Raw genomic sequence first — 22,029 nt, 5'->3', positions numbered from 1 at the left:
ATCAAATTGAGGTTCACACTGGGTTAACTTGATCATCCTCACTTTTTTAGGTAAGAATTTCTGTAAACCTTGGCCCTTCATCTGCTCCAAAGGAAAATCTTAACCAGAACCTATGAAACATGAAAGCAGTCGCTGATATAATTCATGTTTAATTTGTGGTCTGCACGTTGCGTTCTATCAGTTAAAACGATGATGTGACTTCTCTTTCTCTCAAATGTTGGTAAAACAGTGATCAAGACACGGACTAGATCCTTGTTCTCTCGCTAATTCCCATTGAGAGCTGTGGTGCTTTTCCTTTTAAGCTTTAGCTAATAACACCAGAGATTCTGTGCGGGCTGCACCTGTTAAGCTCTGTGGTCTGTTTTCGGGATCTTACATGATGCAGGAGTGATGAAATCCGCCAATCGTGGGGCCTGTCGACACCCCGCCACTGGAGCGCAGCAATAAACATGGCTCTTTTCCACCTCAGCCTTTTATCTCAGATGAAAGTCTCTCCCCTGTGAGTCTTGCCAACCCTTCCAAGTGCAGCAAATGGCCAGAGAACACCTGCTAAAATCAGCATGTTTTTTTTTTTTTTTTTACATACCTCACTGTTCCTTCCATCGTGATTTCTTTTTATTTTCTTGCCGTCTGTCCTCCCACCTTGCTCTGGGATTCTGTTTTCCCTCTGGCCTGAGCCTTCCTTGAAGGTTAAGTTGGCACTGGGCATCTACGTCATTGGTCTATCGTAACTCAAATAAGAAAGCACATTCTTTTCAGTTCTACTGTTGTGGTTTGTTGGTTGTTCTTTGTTTTATGGGTCCCTTGTTAAACTGCTTCTGCTGTGTCAAAATATACAAAACGTTTCAACGTTATTTGCCTTTGTTTCTATAAGACTCTGATTTTGCTATTTAAATTACCGGTAGGTGGTTTGTTGGGGTTTTATTCATTTAATTAAATTATTAAATTCATTCCAAAAATGTTTTTATATTACAACACATTACAAAAGATTATATTCAAATAAATTGTTCTTTTCTTCAAAGAATCCTTAAATAAATCTCATATTTGCTTTTGTGAACACTATCGGATAGGTTTAGGGTTGGGTTTGGTGTGGGTGGTATGCTTTTCATACATATTATGTATAAACACAGATTCACGCATCACGTTCCTCTGTTTCAGATAAAACTAAAAACACTTTTAGCTTTGAAAGTGTTGCAGGATGTTCAATTTGATTTATAGCACATTTACAACAGCCACTAGGCTGACCTGAGTGCTTTGCAGAACAACAAGATTAAAAGAATATATTACATGCATAACAAAAAATAAGAGCAACATGGCTAAGTACGTGCAAAACATAACTTTATATATTTTTGCACAAATGTCGCCATAGGGATGTTTTCCCAATGAGCTGGGTTAAACACTGAAGTGAAATGGCTGCTGAAAATTCAGTTTTTTAATTTTATTCTAAATTGTTGTAATATTTTACTGTTTTTTTTGTTTTGTTTTTTTAATCAAATTGACCCTATACTTTTGAATGGTAGTATAACTTTGCCATCTTATTTACAAAAATTCTTATGTCTTATGTATCCACACCGGCACGACGACTGACAGCTGCACACTCTTCTCAAACATTAGGTTAATCCGCGCTGTGCCGTGTCGGAGTACAACTCACGTAAAGTTGTTTATTCCGCGAATAACTGCAATTGCAGATTTCGAACAGAGATGGCGACAAAGAGGAAAAATATGACTGCAGCTTTAAAGTTAATCCCTAAAATCACTAATTCTTTAAAGTTGAACTCTGCCGATTTTCAACCCTCTTTGTATTGTTACAATGTCGGTATTATGTAAATAAACAATGTTTACTTATTCTCCGTGTTATCTGAACCTATATTCACGTTTGTTTGTCAATGTAAGAAAACGACTTTTGACAGCCTCTTGGCTTCCGTGAAAAACACACAATTAAATCGCCTTTTTTGTATTCCCGCCCACGGACAGTCTGATCGACAGAGGGTTGTTAACAGAACGGATATTATACAAATAGGTCAACCAAAAATGTATTCCAGATTGTCTATTTTTTAAACAACATAGTAAAAATGGAATGCTATGGCAACAGCTTTCTTTCCTGTACGCGGCAGGATTTTGCTTCAGACGTTTGGGTGGAACTGAAAGAACCTCAATTTGGCCTAAAACAGTCTTCGTGGTCATCCAGTTTGAAATGATATCTTCAAACACTGAGGTTTTTCTAATTTTCGCCACCATTTTATCCATGTTTATGATTCTTTGCAACATTTAGCCTGTGCCTACAGCACATTGGAAGTAATTCAGTTCCGCTAAACATTAGGCGTTTCTCAATGTCAAGGAAGGATCCTCGGAAGCCGTAATTTCGAGGATGCTACGTCATCGACGTCCGTCGAAGGACTGTTCCAATGTCGAGGATCCTCAGAATTTCAACCAAGGACTGAGTTCTTCGATCGGAAAATATCCCATACACAGGAAAGGATGCATATGTGTAGCCTTCGCGCTCTTAAATCACCCACAATCCTATGCGCAGCTTTGCTAGCTTGTTTAAAAAATAAAAATGTCGACCGTTACCGGAGTCGGAGTGATAACGGCAATATGCTTTCAAATGTAAGCAAGTATATTTTAAGTTTAGCCATTTATTTTATGTTTGTTAAACTATTTAACATATCGGCTCAAATTTGCAAAGGGGATTTAAAGCTGTTCCCTTTTACTGGTGATTAACTTTTACATTTTTACTTCAAATAACGTAATAGCCTTTTTTGTTGGTCACATATTTTACCATTGCATGTTTTAACAGCTAGATCATGTTGCTATGGACGTAGTTCTGTTCACTGTTCACGGTAATATAATCGTTTTTGAATGAATAAACTCCTTTTTAAATCAATATTTTGTGTCAAATTATTGATTTATTTGGTAGGTAGCCATGTTATAAGTGGGAAAATGTATAGCGAGGCGGTTGTTACAGCGAATACAACCCCTTAATTCAGGCTGATTCAATCAAGACCCCTCCGCTTTAGAGTTTGCGGGGTTGTATTCACTATAACAACCGCATGGCTATACATACATTATCCCTTATACTTTATTTATTTATTTTTATGAGGACTGACAAGACAAAATAAGGACCGTCAAGTGTGTTTAAACAGTGCAGTACACAATTTTTGCAGCGCCGAAGCGAACCTTTCACTGATGTAATGACGCAATGACGTGCACTTGCTAGCCTGTTCCATTTACGTGTTCTCCGAATGCTAAAGAGGACCCTCGCCTAGCCTCTGAAGGAAATAACTTGGAAGGACCCGTCCTTCCAAGGAAGTATCCTTGACATTGAGAAACACCTATTTACTCTTTGAATTCCTGCACCCAGGAACAATACAAGTCGACACTATTATGACTAAAAGTTTGCTAAGTAGTATTTCCTTCTATAGCAAAGTAGTATTTGACTTTGGTTAGCCTATCCATAGCAGACTGGTCGGACAGCAACATGCCCTTTCCATTATGGGTGTTGAATTTTTCCTGCCTTTTAAGCAAAACCTGCTTTTTTTTCCTCTGTTTTCTCTAATCAGTTAGCCCCAATTAACCCCACAGCAGTGAAGTACCCATTTACTATAACACATTCAATGAATTATTTAGCAAATAATCATAATAACGGTCCATTTTTAAAACTGTACAGTGTTGCAATGCCTAAATTCACTTAATCAGCATTGTTTTTAGTTTACATTTTTTTAAGCTTGATTTTGAATTTTAGTGTTTTTATTATGTATGTATTTATTAAAATGGTCTAAAATTATAATATTGACCATTTATTAGTTATCGACCAGAATATGCAGGGAATTATTGGTTTATCATAATTGCCATGGCCAAAATTTAACATTGTGCATCCCTGATTGAACATTCACACCTTTAATACTCTATGGTTTTTGCTTTACAAAGTTTGCTTTTCATGGGGAATGTGGGAGATATACTTGTTCTGTATATTTGAAGTCCAAGGCACTCTCAGAGCTCACTAAAACCGTGTGGGCTCTTTTGGCCTGCTGAGAAGACAGGTGGTTCTTCACGGAACAACATCTTCAGACCAGGGATCTCGAAACATAATTTCATTAAAGCAGTTTTCATGGTCTGCACGGCAATTATCCGAATCCTCTGTTTCTTGGCCATGAATTAAAAAAGAATGAGGAGGAAGAAAACAGACCCCCCCCCCCCCCAATGCTCTACATTTGCAAGCATGATCTCTAATTTTGTTATCTTTAGGATATTACAGTTTGTGCATTTAGATAAAAAACTGGTGCAGTTTAATTGCGCATGTTTGAAGACGTGTTAGGCAAATTCTCAGTGTTTTTAACTAAGTAAGGCAAGCGGATCTCCATTCATTTCATGGCATACAGTGGGAAATCCTACACTGAAGAATGTTTCTGCAATCAGTCAAGCCCCTGGGTCGCCAGCGCAGCCACATGCCTTTCAAAATAACTGTATCCCATCATCATTTTTATTCAACTGCATTTGATAGTGAAGATAGAAACATGCTTGTTCATTTCCGTTGTATATATTTCATATGTGCCTGCTTTATATTCCATTCTCTGTTAAAGTATTCAGGAGGTATGAAGTCATGCAGTCACATTGACGATAGAGCGTGAAGGGCGATGTTGCATCAAGAGAGTATAAGTGCATACCTAGGCTTTTAAGCTTGCCTCTCTTTATGACAGTCCTGTGGATGTGATGAAAGGACGAGGCTTGTTTGAAGTCGGACTTCTTGTATAATTTGCCCAAACTGATTTTCTATAGCCTCGCTAGTGCAGAGTTTTGAAGTCCTACGACCAGAGCAATATTGAAGGAACTGGATGTCGTTTGGTGTGTGGGTCTATGTCGATGAGGCTGACATGCCCTGTCGATTATTTCATTCATACATGCACGGAGTTGAAAACAACTCCTTTTAAGATTATCATGTTTTTCATTTCTGAATTAAAATTAATTAATTTTTTTTTATTCTTTATTATTCTTTTATTTCTACAAAAAAGTATTTTGACATTTTTATTTCTTAGATTTTTTTTAACAACACTTTTATATTAAATATTAATACTTAAGTGTGTCACAATTTAGACCTATTTTAATATTTAAAACCATTTGTCTGCTAAATGATAAAACATATGATTGAACAAAAAAAAGTGGTAAAAACAAGAAATAATTTCATAGTTTTATGATTTATTTGCGTCAAAGTCAATACGTTTAAAAAAAAAGAGAGAAATGTGACCTTTTATGAGAAGATAGGTTACAGTTGTTCAGGTTGTAAAATGTCATGTGGTTCTACTCCCTATATATATATATATATATATATATATATATTGATACTATTCTAGTCATTGAAATAATGTTTATAACTTTTATGGTTGTGACAGACCAGGTTTAACAAGTTTTATATCTGGATCTTGTATTATTAAGATAAACAAAATTCGGACAGGGGAGTAGATGAAGACAGCTTGAGTATATTGAAGCTTCACAGAGGTAAGTGGGTCTCCATTGCTGAGTTAAGGGGAGGACAGGGGAGAGGTGATGGTGAGAAAAACTACAGAATGGATCCTAATGAGCTGCTTATAATCCGCCTAAATCTCTGTGAAGATTCCACAAATGTCAGGCCTGGATTGAAGGCGAAAGGAAGACAGGGATTTGAGCGGCGAGATAAGAGGGGTAATCTTCCACATCCACACCTCCCTCCTCAGAGAGAGACAAGGGGGTGATGGAGAGGTGGCCCGAGGGCAGATGAAAGCGCTCCTCGACCTCAAGTGTGTTCTGACTGCTTATGAAACATAGTCCATGTATTCTAGTCTGTTTAGTCACTATACAGTCATATCATACTATGCATTGAGAGAATATTTTAGTTGGCCTATATGTGGAAGTGCAATGAACCGTTTTAATTAATATATATTAATAATTCTATTTATATACTAATAATAATACCAATTAAGTCAACCAAATAAATTATATAAATTAAAATAGCCTATTCCCACATACATTGTTTTTTTTTTAACCTTAATTTAGTGCCTTATTATCAACAAAACAACCTTTTGCTAACGATACAGTTTTAAGCGAGAACACATTCACAGAAAAAACTACTTTGTACATTGTAGCACGCTTCTTCTTTCTTCTGTGAGCCCGGGTGGGTTTAAAGGTTTTGATGGACAGTGAAGTAGAAACCCCACCCCCGCGCGTCCGCTGGATAACGCGGTGTCCCGGAGTGGATCATCCAGCACAGGAGATTCACTTCAAACTCATATTACTGTTAGTGTTATTCTTGTCACATCAAAGCAAACACACACGCTTGCATAGCTGTTACATTTATATGAATCTCAATAGTGTGTCTCTGGATAGGATTACTACTTTATAACGCATTTATGCGTGCAGGATTTTAAGACCAACAACCTGTGTTTGATATTGCAATAATAAACAGTACAGGTAGCTTCAAAATATTGGGTTGGATGAGTTCTTAGCATGCTGGTTTAATGCATAATGCTCGTATTTTATATAGATATATTGCCTTTTCCACGCATTACAATTAAATGATGCAAGTCGCATGTAACCGCACTGGTGTGGAATGTGTTTGGCGTAATCCGTTCCGGGTTTTCCCTCGGCTCTAACTGGATGATTTGTGTGGATACGGAGCACACGGGGCTGATAGAGGAGAGAGACGGGCATGGATCCGTAGCTGCTGTGGCTGTCTGTCTCGTTTCTCGGGACTCTCGTTTTGCGAGCTTCGGGTCGTGCAGGTTACGTTTGAATGAGAGAAGGAACACACCGCGACGGGAAACAAAGGCGCGACCGGTCCTGTGTTAAGAGTGCAAGCTGGCTGCGCGGCGGGGGATGCACGGCCACAATAGGGAAGACCACACTCTTCTGCTTTAGGAGGACAGTGTTGCAATAACATTTCCCCCCTGACAGACAAGCCTCGCAGCGGGAAGCAGGAATTTGAAGCCGGACTTTACTTTTTTGTGAACATGATGACGGGCTTTGCATTGGACGTTTAGGTGACTTGACGGGGATCCATTTCTTGAAAGCGCAAGTAACGTTAGGCAGAACGCACCGGCACAGCAAAGGGACGTTTATTTTGATTTTGTGCACACCACAGCGATTTTGTAAGAAGCAACTTCAACAGAAAGCTAAAAATATTATTGTTGTTGTTGTTTTTTGTTATTATTATGTGCTCTGGGAATCGCCAGCTGTGGGTGAAGTCACACTAGAAACGCTGTTTGACGTTAATTCATTTATTTGGATTTGGTTTCTGAAGAATGTACTTACTTGATTCTAATTACCCGGAAAGGATGGAGCGGGGTACGCCACAAAGAAAAACCGTGTACCGGATATCTTTGACATTAGTGAAGAAGGAAAACCTGCAGGATGGCGGAGGGTCGGCGCACCGGCGGCTGGAGAACCCTAAAGTGAGCGCGTACCGGCGGGAGGGGGTCTCTGAGCCTCAGCGGAGCTCTGCTCTGGAAGAACTCAAAGAAGTGGAGGACGAGACGGACGAATTTTCTTCGCACTCATACATGAGGAACTTCAGGACCTTTAGTACTGGACATCTTGAGTTGGGTAGGTTGAAAATCTCAAGGAGGGCGCAGCATTTACATAAAGACAGAGAATTAAATGAAACGTGCATCGTGCCAGAGAATGGACAGAGGAAAGAAAACGGGGCACCAGTGCAGAAAAGGGCAGAAAGTGACAGATTGAAAGGTGATGCAGAGCATGGAGAAATTTCCAGCACTACTGCTGCTAATGGAGAAAACGCAGGCATTAGAAAGAAAGTCCTCAAGACCTCCCGGAGCACAGAGGAGACGGTCAGTACGTGGTCAGATGAGACGTCTGGGGAGGCGAAGGGTGTCAGGACGGCCAATGAGAGCTGCATCTCCTCGTTGCTGGCTAAAGGGAATGGGAAGTCACCCAAGCCTGCGCCTCAAACCCCTCCGCCGAAGAAGCACCCGAGCCTGCTGCGGAGGAGTTTCAGCTTTCGCCACTGGACTGGTGGAGAGTTGATCCGCATACGGGCGCTCTCCAAAGAGAAGCACCACAGCAGCTCGGGCTGCATCGTCCGTAACGGAGAGGAAAGTCAGGCCCGATCTGCTGTGGTTCTGCAAAACATGACGTTCGAAGAGTCAGAGTCCTCCGAGAAGCGAAACACTTTGGATGTGGGTGAGGTTCTGAGCAAAACCGACTCTACGATGGAGCCGGGCCGCAGGGAGAGGATGAAGGGCAAGAATCGGACATTGGACAACAGCGATCTTCTCAAGATGTCGGATAAATCTTTGGTGGACAAGGAGGGATTTATTAGAGGGACGGGCTCCCGTTCAAGCGGGCAGGAACGTAAACTTATTCGATTTTTCAGCGGTATCTTCTCAAAGCGAGATGGGACGTCCACGCCGCTTGGCAGCCCGGGTAATCGAGCTCTCCGGAAGAACGGCCTGCTGGGAACTCAGCGCAGATCTGAAATGGGCTACTCGCAGTCCAGCAGTGAGAGTGTTAATGGATGCCAACCGGACGGTAATAGCTGTTTTTCTTCTCTCTGCTATTTTTTTTTTCTACTTCACATGTTATTAGGCAGGAGGATGCTCTGTTTGCTTTTTGTGGTCCTAGGACAGGCTAGAGGGATGCATGTTTGTTTTGGCCAGGAAGGTGATGTTTAGCTGGCACTTTGCAGGCCGCCTGTGTTTGTGTTTCATTATGCTGCATGCTTGCAGCTTACTCTGAGATGTGAGTGTTTACATTCTTGAACCGTGAATGTAAAAAAAAAAAGCTCATTTAGTGCTGTATCGGTTCTGTTAGCCTGCTCGGTTCACAATGTCATAGTGACTGTTTCTCCCATTTGTCTTTTCTTTTCGATGGCTTGAGTTAATGTATTGTAAGGGGATTGCACTATTCACATTTACACTTTCTTTTCTGTTGTTCTGAAGGCATTATCTCACTCTCAGTGTTACTGGAGATACTGTAGTTGGCCACCACCCTCCTGTCACTAATATGGTAATGTAGAGCTGCTGGTAGATTCTGTTCCATAGAGATTTTAATGAATTACCACCATCTAATGTCTGTGAGGTGATGAACAGATCCTATTGAAAGACAGATTGTCACTTTCTGTAAAACAGGCCTTTTGGTTGAGAGGTTTCGATCTTTTCACCCCTTAACATGATGATCCCCTTGCAATGGATTGGACCCCCTTCCTAAAATATAATTGCAGCGATGTAATTAAATGATAAAGACCGAATTATGAAGTTGTTAACAGTTACACTATAAAAAAACATTTCCCCCAAAAATGAAATAATTGGCTATAGAACATAATTGTTTGGTATTGACTTAATAATGTTAGATAATCCTTAAAAATAATCATAAAATCACATATTTCTTACCTTTTAAAAACTAGAGTTGTCTGTAGAATATACAATTTTCATGAATTTAAGTAATTTTAAACAAATGTAATTGAAATCTTACGATTGTTAACCCCAAAAATTTGAATTTAAATGAATAATGAACGGTCAAACTTAGTGTAGACGGGATATTAAACCCAAAAGGAAAAGGGTTGGGACAGATCCTCTCTGTTTGTAAAGTCTTACATTTTGAAATATGTAAGATGACGCTGGTGCAGCAGCAGGTATGAATTAAATAGGAAATATTTATACATTTGTGTCAGATAGGGAGTTATTTCAGGACAGTGTTAATGACCAGGTCAGCGCTAATGCCTGTAACACGGCATGTAGTAAAACCTTTAGTATCTGTGGGGTGAGAGAGCACCTTAGCTGATTAACCATTTCCACATTCCTCACATTCCAGAGGCAATTCCAGACTCTTCAGAAGAAATACATTCTTGCTAATTGATTATAATCTTACATTAGAACAGTGTCATGGTTTCTTTTAAATGAGCACCTTTACCTAGAACTGTTCAATGATGCACCAATCCATCAATTGTTGTTGGTAATATTTGTCTTAAGCAGGTAATTCAGGGTTGATATTATACAAAATGTATAGATATGGAGCAGGGAATGGTGATGATGAATAATTACCATTTCAGTATGTTCTCAGAACCCCAATACTAATTAATTAATTATAATGAGTGGCCAGAATATTCTTTGATGTTCTGTCTTCGAGAATCCAAATCAAATCTTTTATTTTCCACATAATTACAGGTTTGGAATAACTCAAGGGAACTAAGTAATAGGGCTGGGTATTGACACAAATTTCACAATTCGATTCGATTTCGATTCACAAGCTTGCAATTCGATTCGATTTCGATTCAATATTGTTTATTTTGGATATCAGTTACAATAAATGGCAAATTTTCTCAAGGAAATCAAATCGCTTAACTAATGCTGTAAACTATGGGAGTCTAGTTGTAGCCTATAGGCTTCATTAGCCTAATATGAAGGTAATAATGAACTGTTTTGTAGCTATACAAACACTTAAATTATACTTTTATTTATTTTTATAATAAGAAGATTATGTGAAATATAAACATTTAAATGGTGACTGTCATAAAAACTTGCCAGATTTATTCAAATATGCATTAAATATTGAAGAACATTAAGATTATAATGCATATGTAATATGGTGTATATATTTAGCAAAATGCTCCTCTCAAGAGTTATTTTTTCTAGCTGACTAACGCGTTTATGTGGGTTTTCTGAGGTAAATATGACGATACATGACATTGATTACAAGCTGTTTGACGTCTTTCCACGGTTGAAACACTGATTGAGCGAATCAATGTGACATGATACGGATTTCGATAAGTTGTACTCTATCTTTAACACACTTTCAGATGCTCATTCATGTTTATTTGGCGCTGTAACTGGTATTATTAAGCTGGAAGAGAGATCAGCGCTACTGCTTCTCCAGAGCGATCTCACGCCACAGCGCCAAAACGCTATTTATGTTTTTGAATTTCTAAAGAAAATGGACGTAATTTGAAAATTGAGACTTTGTTTCATATCAATAGTAACAAAGGACAAAGATTATTGCGATTTTTTTGGATGTGCGCAGCCGCGATACAATGATCCATTCATTCAAAAGAAACAGGATGACTAATCGATTCTTGAGATTTAAGAATCGATATCGGTTCGTAAAACTGAGAATCGATTAATATCGAGAAATCGATATTTATTACCCAGCCCTACTAAGTAATGACAGTTATTACATTTTTGGGTGTTTCTGAGGGCTTATTAGTATTAGCAATGTATGTTAATTGAAATAAATAATTGAAATAATTCCTGTCATTAGTTGGAACAAAAATCAAAGTTAAAATTTTGGATTGATTGCATTTGTAGAATGGTTTTCATTTTTGCTTTTGCTGCAAAACTATGTGTGACGCATTAGAACACACCTGCCTCCTTTGAGGTTTATTTTTAGTCAGTTGTTTGTTTCATGACTCAGCCTGTTTGGACGTAGCTCTGACGTTTCCTCGCCATGCAAGTGCCACCTTGGAGTCATTTGTTAATTTCAGTTCAGTTAGCATTGCTGTGGAGATTGCAGCCGGATGGGGTATGACTTTCATTCATTTGGCTTTGGTGAGCAGGATGTGGGATGGCACTGCAATGTCAGCGTTATATAGTCCTGCAGGGGATATTCCCAGATGGGTCCTACATATGGATAAATTTATAGGCGACTGTTGCCCTCATACAACACTTACTGTCCTATTGCTTGAATGTACAGCATTCAATCATTCATAATAAGAGCAGAAATGCGCATTAATAAAGTAAAAAAGGGCAGTTTTGTTTTTTATTGCAATGTTAAAGTCCCCCTGTAGTCAATAATTGTATTCATTAAAGTCCCCCTGTAGTCAATAATTGTATTCCTTTAGTCATCTTTGATGACCAAAATGACATTTACATTTTTTGATTGGAAAAAAATGCTTCATTCCTAAAAATAACTTGAATGTAACTATACACCGTGCCTCATTTATTATACACGTTCTATGAGTGTGCAAATTAGCCCGCCTCCACTCACTCACACCAACTAAGAGAACCACTCGATGTGATTAGTTGCATAGTAGTTTGTGACGTTCAGAAACCAGTGATTTCAAACGGAGATGAATCAGGCAGATTCGCTGAGGAAATACTCAGCAATGGTGTTGACTTATGAATTTGCACATGGTTAGTCTTAGGCTACGTTCACACTGCAGGGCTTAATGCTCAATTCCGATTTTTTTAAAAAAATTAATTTTTTTGCAAGGCCGTTCACATTTCCAATTAAATGCGACCTTTTGTGATCTCCTGTGTGAACATGATATGACCCAGAAGTGACCTGCATGCGCAGAAGAGTAATCAACGGTCAACGACGTCACTTGTTGTTTGCGGAATAGTTCATTTTTTTTCCATATGTTGCGAGCTTTTGTTTTATTACTATTATTGCCACAGCCCATATACAAACACAGACAACAATTATTTTATCGCAAAGTTTGCACATAAATGTAAGATTTTTCCGATCCTCGTCATAAAATCCGTTTATTTGATAGTGTGCGTCCTCGGCGCTCCTTGCTTTGTTTGTCACCGGCGGCCGCGGTGCGACCGTGCGACACTGGTGGCTGGTGTTGCCAGATTGGGTGTTTTTTTAAGACATGTTTACATGTGTTTTGGCCAGGTTTTCGCTAAAAATGTTTAAGGTTTAAGGAAACCCTAAGGTTTTCGATTTTATAGAAATCTGGCAACTGACAGAGAGTGCACGTTCACAGACACCAGAATGAACGTGTTCACAGTAATGTTCATCAGGCAGTAATACAGTATATGAACGCGTTCATGCACTATCGTTCATTGAACGCGTTCAGGCACAACACTGGGGAAGAGACAGCGACCCATAACAGTGCAGAAACGTGTTGGAGTTGGCGTGTATTGGCTAGCTACAGGTGCGTGCAATGACGTGCAGGTCGGATATATGTGACCTGGCCGTTCAGATTGAAGTCGCATTTCAAAAGATCGGATACATATCGGATTTGGACCACATACCCAAGTGGCCTGGGTCGCATTTGAAAAGATCGGATCTGTGTCGTTCAGACTGTCATGAAAAAATACAGGTCGCATAGGGTCAAAAAATCGGAATTAGGTCGTTTCAGCCTGCAGTGTGAACGTAGCCTTAAAGTCATTAAAAACCACATAAACAACATTAAAACGTGATTTTCAGCACAGGGGGTCTTTAAGACTTCAGACCTCGGTTCACAGAAAGAACTCTTAACCTAATGCTTATGAAAAGCAGAAGTTGTATCACCCCATATCATTGATGCTCCCATGTTGAAGTGGATAGAGGAAGTAATGGACGGCAGTTGTTTTTTTTTTTACATTGAGTCATTGCATGTTTACATGGAACTCGCTCTGTTTCCTCTGGAACAGTGTGATCACTAGGGTGTCCGTTTCATATTATGAGATTTGTATAATATGGGATGGCTGGAGGGTCTGAACTGTGACTATCTGCCCCATTGCCCCACCCTCAACATGAGCCATCTATTGGTGTCAGGTATGAGTGGGTGGGGTTGTGTGTGTGTGTGTGTGACCTACATATACAGCCATGCAGAAGTAATGCCGGTTGCATGTGGAACTGTGACATGCTGGATGTGATAAGAGCATAGCTGGAGCTTCTCATGGGACTAGTGTCTGACAGTGGAATGGAAGCAGACTGTCTTATACACTCACACATAGACAGAAGTTGGACGTATTTTTTCAGACAGTCATTGTCTGACTGAGTCAGAGACACTGCTCTGATTGTTCCTTTTTTTGTTTAAATATTGTATGAATATTCACTTTTATATTCTTACGGGTCATTTACACAGAAAGAGTTTTTGCATTTAAAAATGGGGCAGTGGAATAAAGAAAATGCATGAAAACTGTTGAGACTACTCCTGACCGCATTCTAACAATGCAGTGCTCGTTCGCAAGATGATGCGAAAGATGCGAGACATGAGCGAAAAAGCCAAAGAGGTCCGTCTAGGGCATTTTTACTTATAAAAACAGAAAAGAGCTTTCTGTGTGAACATCTTTATTCTGTTGTTATATTAATGCCTCATACACTCTCACACAAAAAAGACTTGAAATGAATGTAATGTAATAATAAAAGGAATGTAATGATTCTGATTCTAATCTTTAATGGATCATTTAATGCATCTTTTTTTAGAGAGATGAGAATATATATATATATATATATATATATATATATATATATGTGTATATATATATGTGTATGTGTATATATGAAGAGTTCAGATGCAAAAACCTCTAAATGCCATTTGAAATTTTCTTCTTTAATGATGATTTTTATCAAACTTGTATATTTAAGTTCAGTAATTTCACTTAAATAACAATTAATAGGTAATTATCATTGCAATATAAGTGAAATTACTGAACTTAAACATACAAGCTTGATAAAAATGATCATTCTAGAAGAAAATTTCAAATGGCATTTAGAGGCTTTTGCATCTGAACTCTTCATATATATATATGTGTATGTGTGTGTGTATATATATATATATATATATACATAAAGATATAACAAAGAAGAAATCAATTTAAAACAGTTCTTGTAAAATGGGTTTGCATTTAAAAGATTCGAAAGAGAGCTTTATTCGGGAATCAGACTTTAATGCTTGCAATGTATGTTTTTGATTCCTGTTCACACCAACACATAAGTAAGTCAAACAAAAGTAAGTCAAACAATATATTTACATGTTTTGATCAGCCGTTCAGATTGCATTGCATTGACGGCATGTGAATTTTTGTGTTGGTATGAACAGATACATTCAAATGAAAATGTTTATCGCACTGAACAATCCTCTTGGTGTGAATAGGCCTTAAGAGTCATTCATTGAAGAATTGGCCTACACTGGTTGCATTGTATGTTTTTTGGTGTTGCCGAATTGTAGTGCAAGAAACGGTTTCTGTTTCGTGATCTAGAGGGCTGCATTGGGATTGAGTCCCGCCGGGTCCCATGGGCCCCAACGCAAATCTCGGGCGGTTTGAACTTTGCTGTGTGCGGGAATGGGCGGCTAAAAAAAACTAAACAAAACTGCGGGATCGGGAGGTAGCCTAACGACATGATGGAGGTGTCAATAAATGATGTGGAAAAGAACCTCAAACGAGGTATTTATTTTACAGCAAAAAACCTAAGAAAGTCAAGTCTGGCATTTATGTGTGTCTTGTCTTTCTGTGTTCTCCGAGGCTAGCTGCTTTCAGACATGCTTTCTGCACATTTACTCCAGGACCAATAAAGCCTATGACGGAATATCTCAATAGCTAAAATCAAAGTACTTGAAGAGTTGAAGTCTAAAGAAACGCACGGTAGCCTAAGCGTTTTAGATGTCCCCGATAGCCAGGCTACTATTCATCTTCCTGATTGGTGCGTTAGAATACATGCAGGCTAGGGAAACGAAACAAACAACCCCATGAATCTCTTTAATAATAGCAATACTAATACGTGTTTTTTTCATGCGAGACGGGAGAACATACAAAATCAATGCATCTCTATTACTGTGCTGGATTTATTTCTCAGAGTTTTGCGGGTGCGGGCGGGAGTGGACATGCATATTGCGGGATTGTAACGCATACGTTGCGGGAGCGGGCGGTAATGGTCAGAAATTAGGCATGGCGTGGGCGGGAGCAGGATGAAGAAAACAGTCCCGCGCAGGACTCTACCGTGATCTATCCTAATCAGTGGAAGAATACGCATTCGGGAATCATTAGAAGAACCAAAAGTCATAAATCCTTTTGGTTCTGGTTCTTTTTTTAATGGTACATTGTTCTGATAATGAGAAAGACATAATGTGAAGGAAATGTAACTGTGGATTGCAGCCAGAGATGGATTGTTGAGTTGTACTGTATCCATGCAGCTGTCATCAATACAGTGTGCTGTTGAACATCCACTCCAGAGCAAAGACACTGCAGGGACAGGCTAAATGTGGCTTTTGTTTCCCATGCGGCACGAGAGTAGGAAGTAAAGCAGAAGGATTGGGCTAAAGTAGTGAATTATTGTGTGTGTGAGAGGGTCTGTGTTCTTAGAAGGTGGAGTGTTGACACATGATTTGGACAGGCATATTGACATAAGAGCAACTTGGAAAAGCAGGGAGGGACTCACTGGCCTGACTCAAACCTGCATCATTAGAAAGTTGCCCTGACACCGTTTCCTAACCAGACATGATGCTGTGAATGTGTCTTTTCCATGTTAATCATAGTTTTGTCCTAACCAGCCACAACGGCTGTTTTGGAAACGTTTCTATTTCTGCATTGTTGTTGCTGGTAGAACAACATACAAAGTATGACATTGCATTTGGAGGGTATTGATTATGTACTTTATTTAAAGTCCCCCTGTGGTGAAAATCAAAAAAAAATTTTTTTACAAGGAAAAACGTTTAAATATGTCGTTTTGGTGATCAAAAATGAGTTTTAAGGGATACAATTATTGACTACATGGGACTTTATTAAAATAATGTGAGTTTGAATATCTTTCGTTTATAGCCATACTGAAACGTATAACGGCTAATTCACCTTAGTTCTTGAAAATAAATGAAAGGAAACTAGAACAAGATTGTTTATCACTCAAGTGTGACTATGTGTTTAGAATAATATTAAAAGGGTGTAGTTTCTATGAATTATGGTACTTGCTTATCCATGGTGTTGCGAGTGCTGTGTGTTTGCAAAGAGATCCCACCCACACGCTCTTCTGATTGGCTGTGATTTTTGATTGATCTCGTAGTCGTGTTGCATCTGGTGTGGCCAGACAAATTGCTTGTCACTGGAATCGTATCGCATCACATCTGGCTAGCCTAGGACACCGTGCAAGTGTGCGTGTACACTTTTGCAGTAGTCCTTTGTGGCTACTCCTGGCTTCGTACCTCTGCGGAAGCAGTGCTGTGTAAAAATAACGAGCCCTAACCGAGTGAGCAGGGATGGGGGGTGGAGTGGACCGCGTCTGAAACTCAGATGCACTCATCCTGCGGTCTGTGTTTTGTAGGTCAGTCTCTGCCTGCATCCGCAATGTGGTGGAGCTGCCGTTCCTATGCACAAAATCCTTAAAGTTTAATGAAGTAGGTTAATGCCTCTTACCTTTGAGGTTCAAATTCTCCATATTTGACGGGGGTCACGGAAAGGAGCATGGTTTAGAAAATAGTGTCGCTTCTGCGAATTTTAGTGATGCACATTCAAATGGTAGTAGTGTGTGTGTTGTGTTTGTGACAGAGGGAGAAAGACCGTTATAGCTGTAGGCAGTAATACTAACCTGACCAGTGGAGCATGGGCACAACACAAATACTCACACACGCACATGCCTTCACTAACTATATGCAATGTTCTCTGATGAGGGATGAAGAGAACACAAAAATGAATACCTGAAGCAATGCATACACCAACCCCCACTTTTTTCCCCCATCTTGCTTTTTCTTTTCGTTTTCACATGTCAAATTTGTCTATGTTGTGCTTTATTTGTATTACAGACAACTTTATATTTTGTATTGCCGAAAGGTTGCTGCAGAATAATATTCTCTAAAATAACACATTCAAAAGGTAATATTAACAAATGATGAGGTTTTACAATAATCCATGTATCTGATGTTTACTGATAACTTCATGGATGTTCATTGATAAATATCATGGAATTTTAAAAATGTGATTTACAGGCCTGAAAAGTCATGGGAATTAAAGGAGTCGTTCACATAATTTACTCACCCCCATGTCATCCAAGATGTCCATGTCTTTCTTTCTTCAGTCGAAAAGAAATGAAGGTTTTTGATGAAAACATTCCAGCATTTTTCTCCATATAATGCGCTTCAGTGGGAACCAAACGGTTCAAGGTCCAAAAGACATTTTCAGTACATACTGCAAACTGTTCAAAGGGCTTTAAACGATTCCAGATGATGAATAAGGGTCTTATCAAGTGAAACGATCGCTCATTTAATAAATAAATAAATACCAAAGTTTAAGTTTTATAAGCTCAAATGCTCGCTTTGCTCTGTTCTGTGACTGTGACGCACGTTTGTGACTCTCCTGTTTGAACTCGTTCATCAAAATGAACGAATCTTTTTCCGAGTCATTTGGTTCATTCAATGAACGAAACGAACGAATTGACTCGGAAAAAGATTCGTTCACAAACGTGCGTCACAGAACAGAGCAAGGTGAGCATTTGAGCTTATAAAACTTAAACTTTGTTATTTATTTACTAAATGAGTAATCGTTTCGCTTGATAAGACCCTTATTCATCGTCTTGAATCGTTTAAAGCCCTTTGAACAGTTTGCAGTTTGTACTGAAAGTGTCTTTTGGACCTTGGACCGTTTGGTTCCCACTGAAGTGCATTATATGGAGAAAAATGCTGGAATGTTTTCATCAAAAACCTTCATTTCTTTTTCGACTGAAGAAAGAAAGACATGGACATCTTGGATGACATGGGGTGAGTAAATTATCAGCAAATGTTTTTGGAAAAGTGAACTACTCCTTTAATTTGTGGTTGACTGATATGTATTTTCTTGATGGCTGAAGTCTATGTCTAGAGCAGCATGACCGATATAAAACTGATATAGGCCTAGTCCTATAAAATATCATTTTTTTTTCTATTATTAATTTAAAATTAGTTAAAGGATTAGTTCACTTTTGAAAAAACTTTTGCTGATAATTTACTCACCCCCATGTCATCCAAGATGTCCATGTCTTTCTTTCCTCAGTCGAAAAGAAATTTAGGTTTTTGATGAAAACATTCCAGGATTTTTCTCCATATAATGGACTTCAATGGGAACCGGATGGTTCAAGGTCCAAAAGACAGTTAATAACAGTTTCAGATGCAGCTTTAAATGTCTTTAAACGATATCAGACGATGAGTAAGGGTCTTATCATGCGAAACGATCGGTTATTTCAAAACTTATTCCAAAAATGTAACTTTTCTAAGGACAAATGCTAGCCTTGCTCTATTCTGTGAGGCGCGTTTGCAACGTCACGTATTACGTAATTACGTTCAAAAGGTCACGGGCGACGTAGCCGAAAGTACAGAGTCAGTGTTTACAAGTTGAACGCATTGGTTGAACGTGCAAACTAGCTCAAACACCGTTTACAAAAAAAAGGAATTAAAAGGAAAAACAACGATGTCGGACGATTTTGATACTGTACTTCCGGCTACGTCGCCCGTGACCTTTTGAACGTAATTACGTATTACGTGACGTTACAAACGCGCCTCAGAGAATATAGCAAGGCTAGCATTTGTCCTTAGAAAAGTTAAATTTTTGGAATAAGCTTTGAAATAACCGATCGTTTCGCATGATAAGACCCTTATTCATCGTCTGGTGTCGTTTAAAGACATTTGAAGCTGCATCTGAAACTGTTATTAACACTATCTTTTGGACCTTGAACCATCCGGTTCCCATTGAAGTCCATTATATGGAGAAAAATCCTGGAATGTTTTCATCAAAAACCTAAATTTCTTTTCGACTGAGGAAAGAAAGACATGGACATCTTGGATGACATGGGGGTGAGTAAATTATCAGCAAAAGTTTTTTCAAAAGTGAACTAATCCTTTAACACATGCCACTATTTGTGATGTAAATTTGTATTTATTTTACATTATAGTAAAAAAAAAAATACATTTGAAAATGAACATGGTAGATCAATCTGTAAAATCTTCTTGATTCTGTAAACCTATTATTGTATTTTTTTTTCCCAAATAAAGAAGTTGCTTAAGTAAACTGGTGAGTTAGTGTGCTGAAGTTTGCCTGGTTCATGGCATTCAATATTTAATAGAAATTCAAAGACTTGCTTACAAATGTGTTTTTACTTAATGTCGACAATGCATGAAAAAAGAATATTATAGCATTTGCATTTCAATTATTAGAACAAAACTGTTTAACAATTTTGTTTTTGTTTTTGATAGGACTATATCAGTTTTAAATCGGCCATCCTGCTCTAGAGATATAGAAAATCTATCCTCATCCATAATATTGATAACACTATAAATTCAATAATTCTTCTAACTTTGATTTTAATCGTTCTATTCCAGGCCAATATACCGGTATACCAATATTTGCCATTGTTTTAATTATCAGCATCGGCCTTTTATTAGGACAATGCTGAAAACTGACAGGAGCTCCCATTCAATCTTCATTAAATGAAGACATTGTTTAAATGAATCATGGAATTTGTAGTGTTAATAATATTATGGATGGGCAATAAAGAAAAAGATATGTCGGATTAATTCAAGCCTCTTACTCCTGAGTTCATGAGTAATTTGCTTGTGAATCAGACTATACTGGTTGTGCTGTGTTTTTGCATGCAGCAATATAGTAGTCTCTCTCTCTCTCTCTCTCTCTCTCTCTCTCTGTTGTTTAGGATAATGAAGTGTCTAGTATATGGATCAGCAGGGTCTTTATGAATCACAAATGCATCCCATTCTGAGGTTCATTACCCTTAGACATCCCAGCAGATCCCATTAAACACATGCTGTGTCTGAATACACACCTGCTTGTGTGTGTGTGTGTGTGTGTGTGTGTGTGTGTGAGTCACAGCACAGAGAGATCTGTGTGAAGGAAGAGCAAGCAACCTTACAGCTTTATGATGACTACTGAGTGTCCGGAAGCAGATTACATGTCGTCTTCTCTCTGAGTGTTGATTCTCTTTTAGACTCTGATGTGATCCAAGCTGGTATTAAGGTCAGTGTGTGTGTGTTTGTGTCTGAGAGAGAGAGGATAAATTAGAGCTGTGCCACATGCTCGGAGGAAACCAGATGCTAAACAGCGGGAGGGAGTTTTCGCCTCTGTTTGCAGCACTGTTTGTGACCATTGTCATGATCATTAGCTAGAATTTTATATTGGGGGTTATGTTGTGCATGTGTGAGTCCTTCGGTAGCTGTTATTAGATGTGGTTAGACAGCTGTGTGTGTACTGATGAATGTGATCATGTTGATCACAGAGCTCACTTCCCAACTGGATGAATCAGACATTAGTTCCTTGTCCCCCACCTGACCTCACAACACTTTAGTTCACGGTTAGCACTTTCCTTTTCCACTGATACGGTTTCTGTGCAGGTTCCCTGTGTTTGTCAGTTCTTGAACTCTTCGGCGTATTTTATATATTTATAGGCCTAATAATGAATATGATGTTATATTATGATGACCATTTTGGCCTAGTCAATATTGGGGCGAATTGAAGAAATTAAACGATTCTTCATATTGGTTATTGAATACTTAAAAAAAAAAAAATCTATTGTTGTCTGACAAAACAATATTGGATGAAAAGAAAAACGGACTAACGTTAAACGGCTGTAGAAATGTAGGATATGGTCCATTTAATTTCTGTGTTAAACTGCAAGACTTGACCTGTTGAAAATGTCCCTCACACACAGAGCCCTTTTCAGTTGCTGTTTTGCATAGGAACCTATGGGAGTTTTTGCCTATCTGTCTGTCTGCGTGTGTGGGTGTTGTGAGGGGTCGTAGTGGAAAACTCTTGTGTTTTGTTTTTTAAGTCTTTTCAATGGTTGTTTAGTTGTTCTCTGTCCTGTTATCTGGGCCTGAGATGGAAAATAAAGGAAGAGAGGGACGGAGCGGTGAGATTTTGCCTGGGAATGTGAAACTGGAGGTGGGGGAAGCCCGCCTGGGTGTGCCAGCTGAGATTTGGCTGCCCAAGAGTTTGGAAAATAGATGTAGAGGTGAGGAGAGATAGAGAAAAAGACAGCTGTTCACATCTTGTTCCCACCAGAAACAAAATCTTTGTTTATTGTAGCAGTCTTGCAGCTTTACTGAGCATTTCACTAATGCCACATGCATGAATCTTGAAGACCATGTTTAAGAATAAATTAATTAGAGCGAATGTGAATGATATGTTACAGATGCAATATTCTGAAATAAAAAATAAACAACAAATGCATCCGTAAATAATCCAATGTGGTCAAATAAATTGGTTTTATGTAATTTTTACCTTAATTAATTGTTTGAATTTATTTATTTTTTATTTTATTATAATTTATTTGCATTTATTTTATCAAAAATATGTTTTAAGTTTAGTACTTTTAACTGATTAAAATATAATATCTAGGTTACTAGAACCCAGTTAATTTTTGTTT

At 38.5% G+C, this 22,029-nt stretch overlaps 1 protein-coding gene across 2 annotated transcripts in view; it reads left to right on the top strand.

The window, feature by feature from the left end:
• The first annotated feature begins 6,632 nt into the window (after nt 1–6,632).
• agap1 (ArfGAP with GTPase domain, ankyrin repeat and PH domain 1) overlaps nt 6,633–22,029 on the top strand; it is a 163,641-nt gene continuing 148,244 nt past the window's right edge. For both annotated transcript variants that reach the window (XM_089133927.1, XM_089133926.1), the window contains exon 1: nt 6,633–8,517. In XM_089133927.1, coding sequence (XP_088990053.1) covers nt 7,272–8,517 — 1,246 coding nt within the window. In that variant the 5' untranslated portion in view covers nt 6,633–7,271. The remainder of the gene's footprint in view (nt 8,518–22,029) is intronic.

The sequence above is a fragment of the Pimephales promelas genome, chromosome 8 (genome assembly GCF_988280905.1).
Source record: "Pimephales promelas chromosome 8, fPimPro1.hap1.1, whole genome shotgun sequence".
In the NCBI taxonomy this organism is placed as follows: Eukaryota; Metazoa; Chordata; class Actinopteri; order Cypriniformes; family Leuciscidae; genus Pimephales; species Pimephales promelas.
The sequence above is the reverse complement of the archived record's forward strand: the minus strand, read 5'-3'. Positions and strand labels throughout refer to the sequence as shown.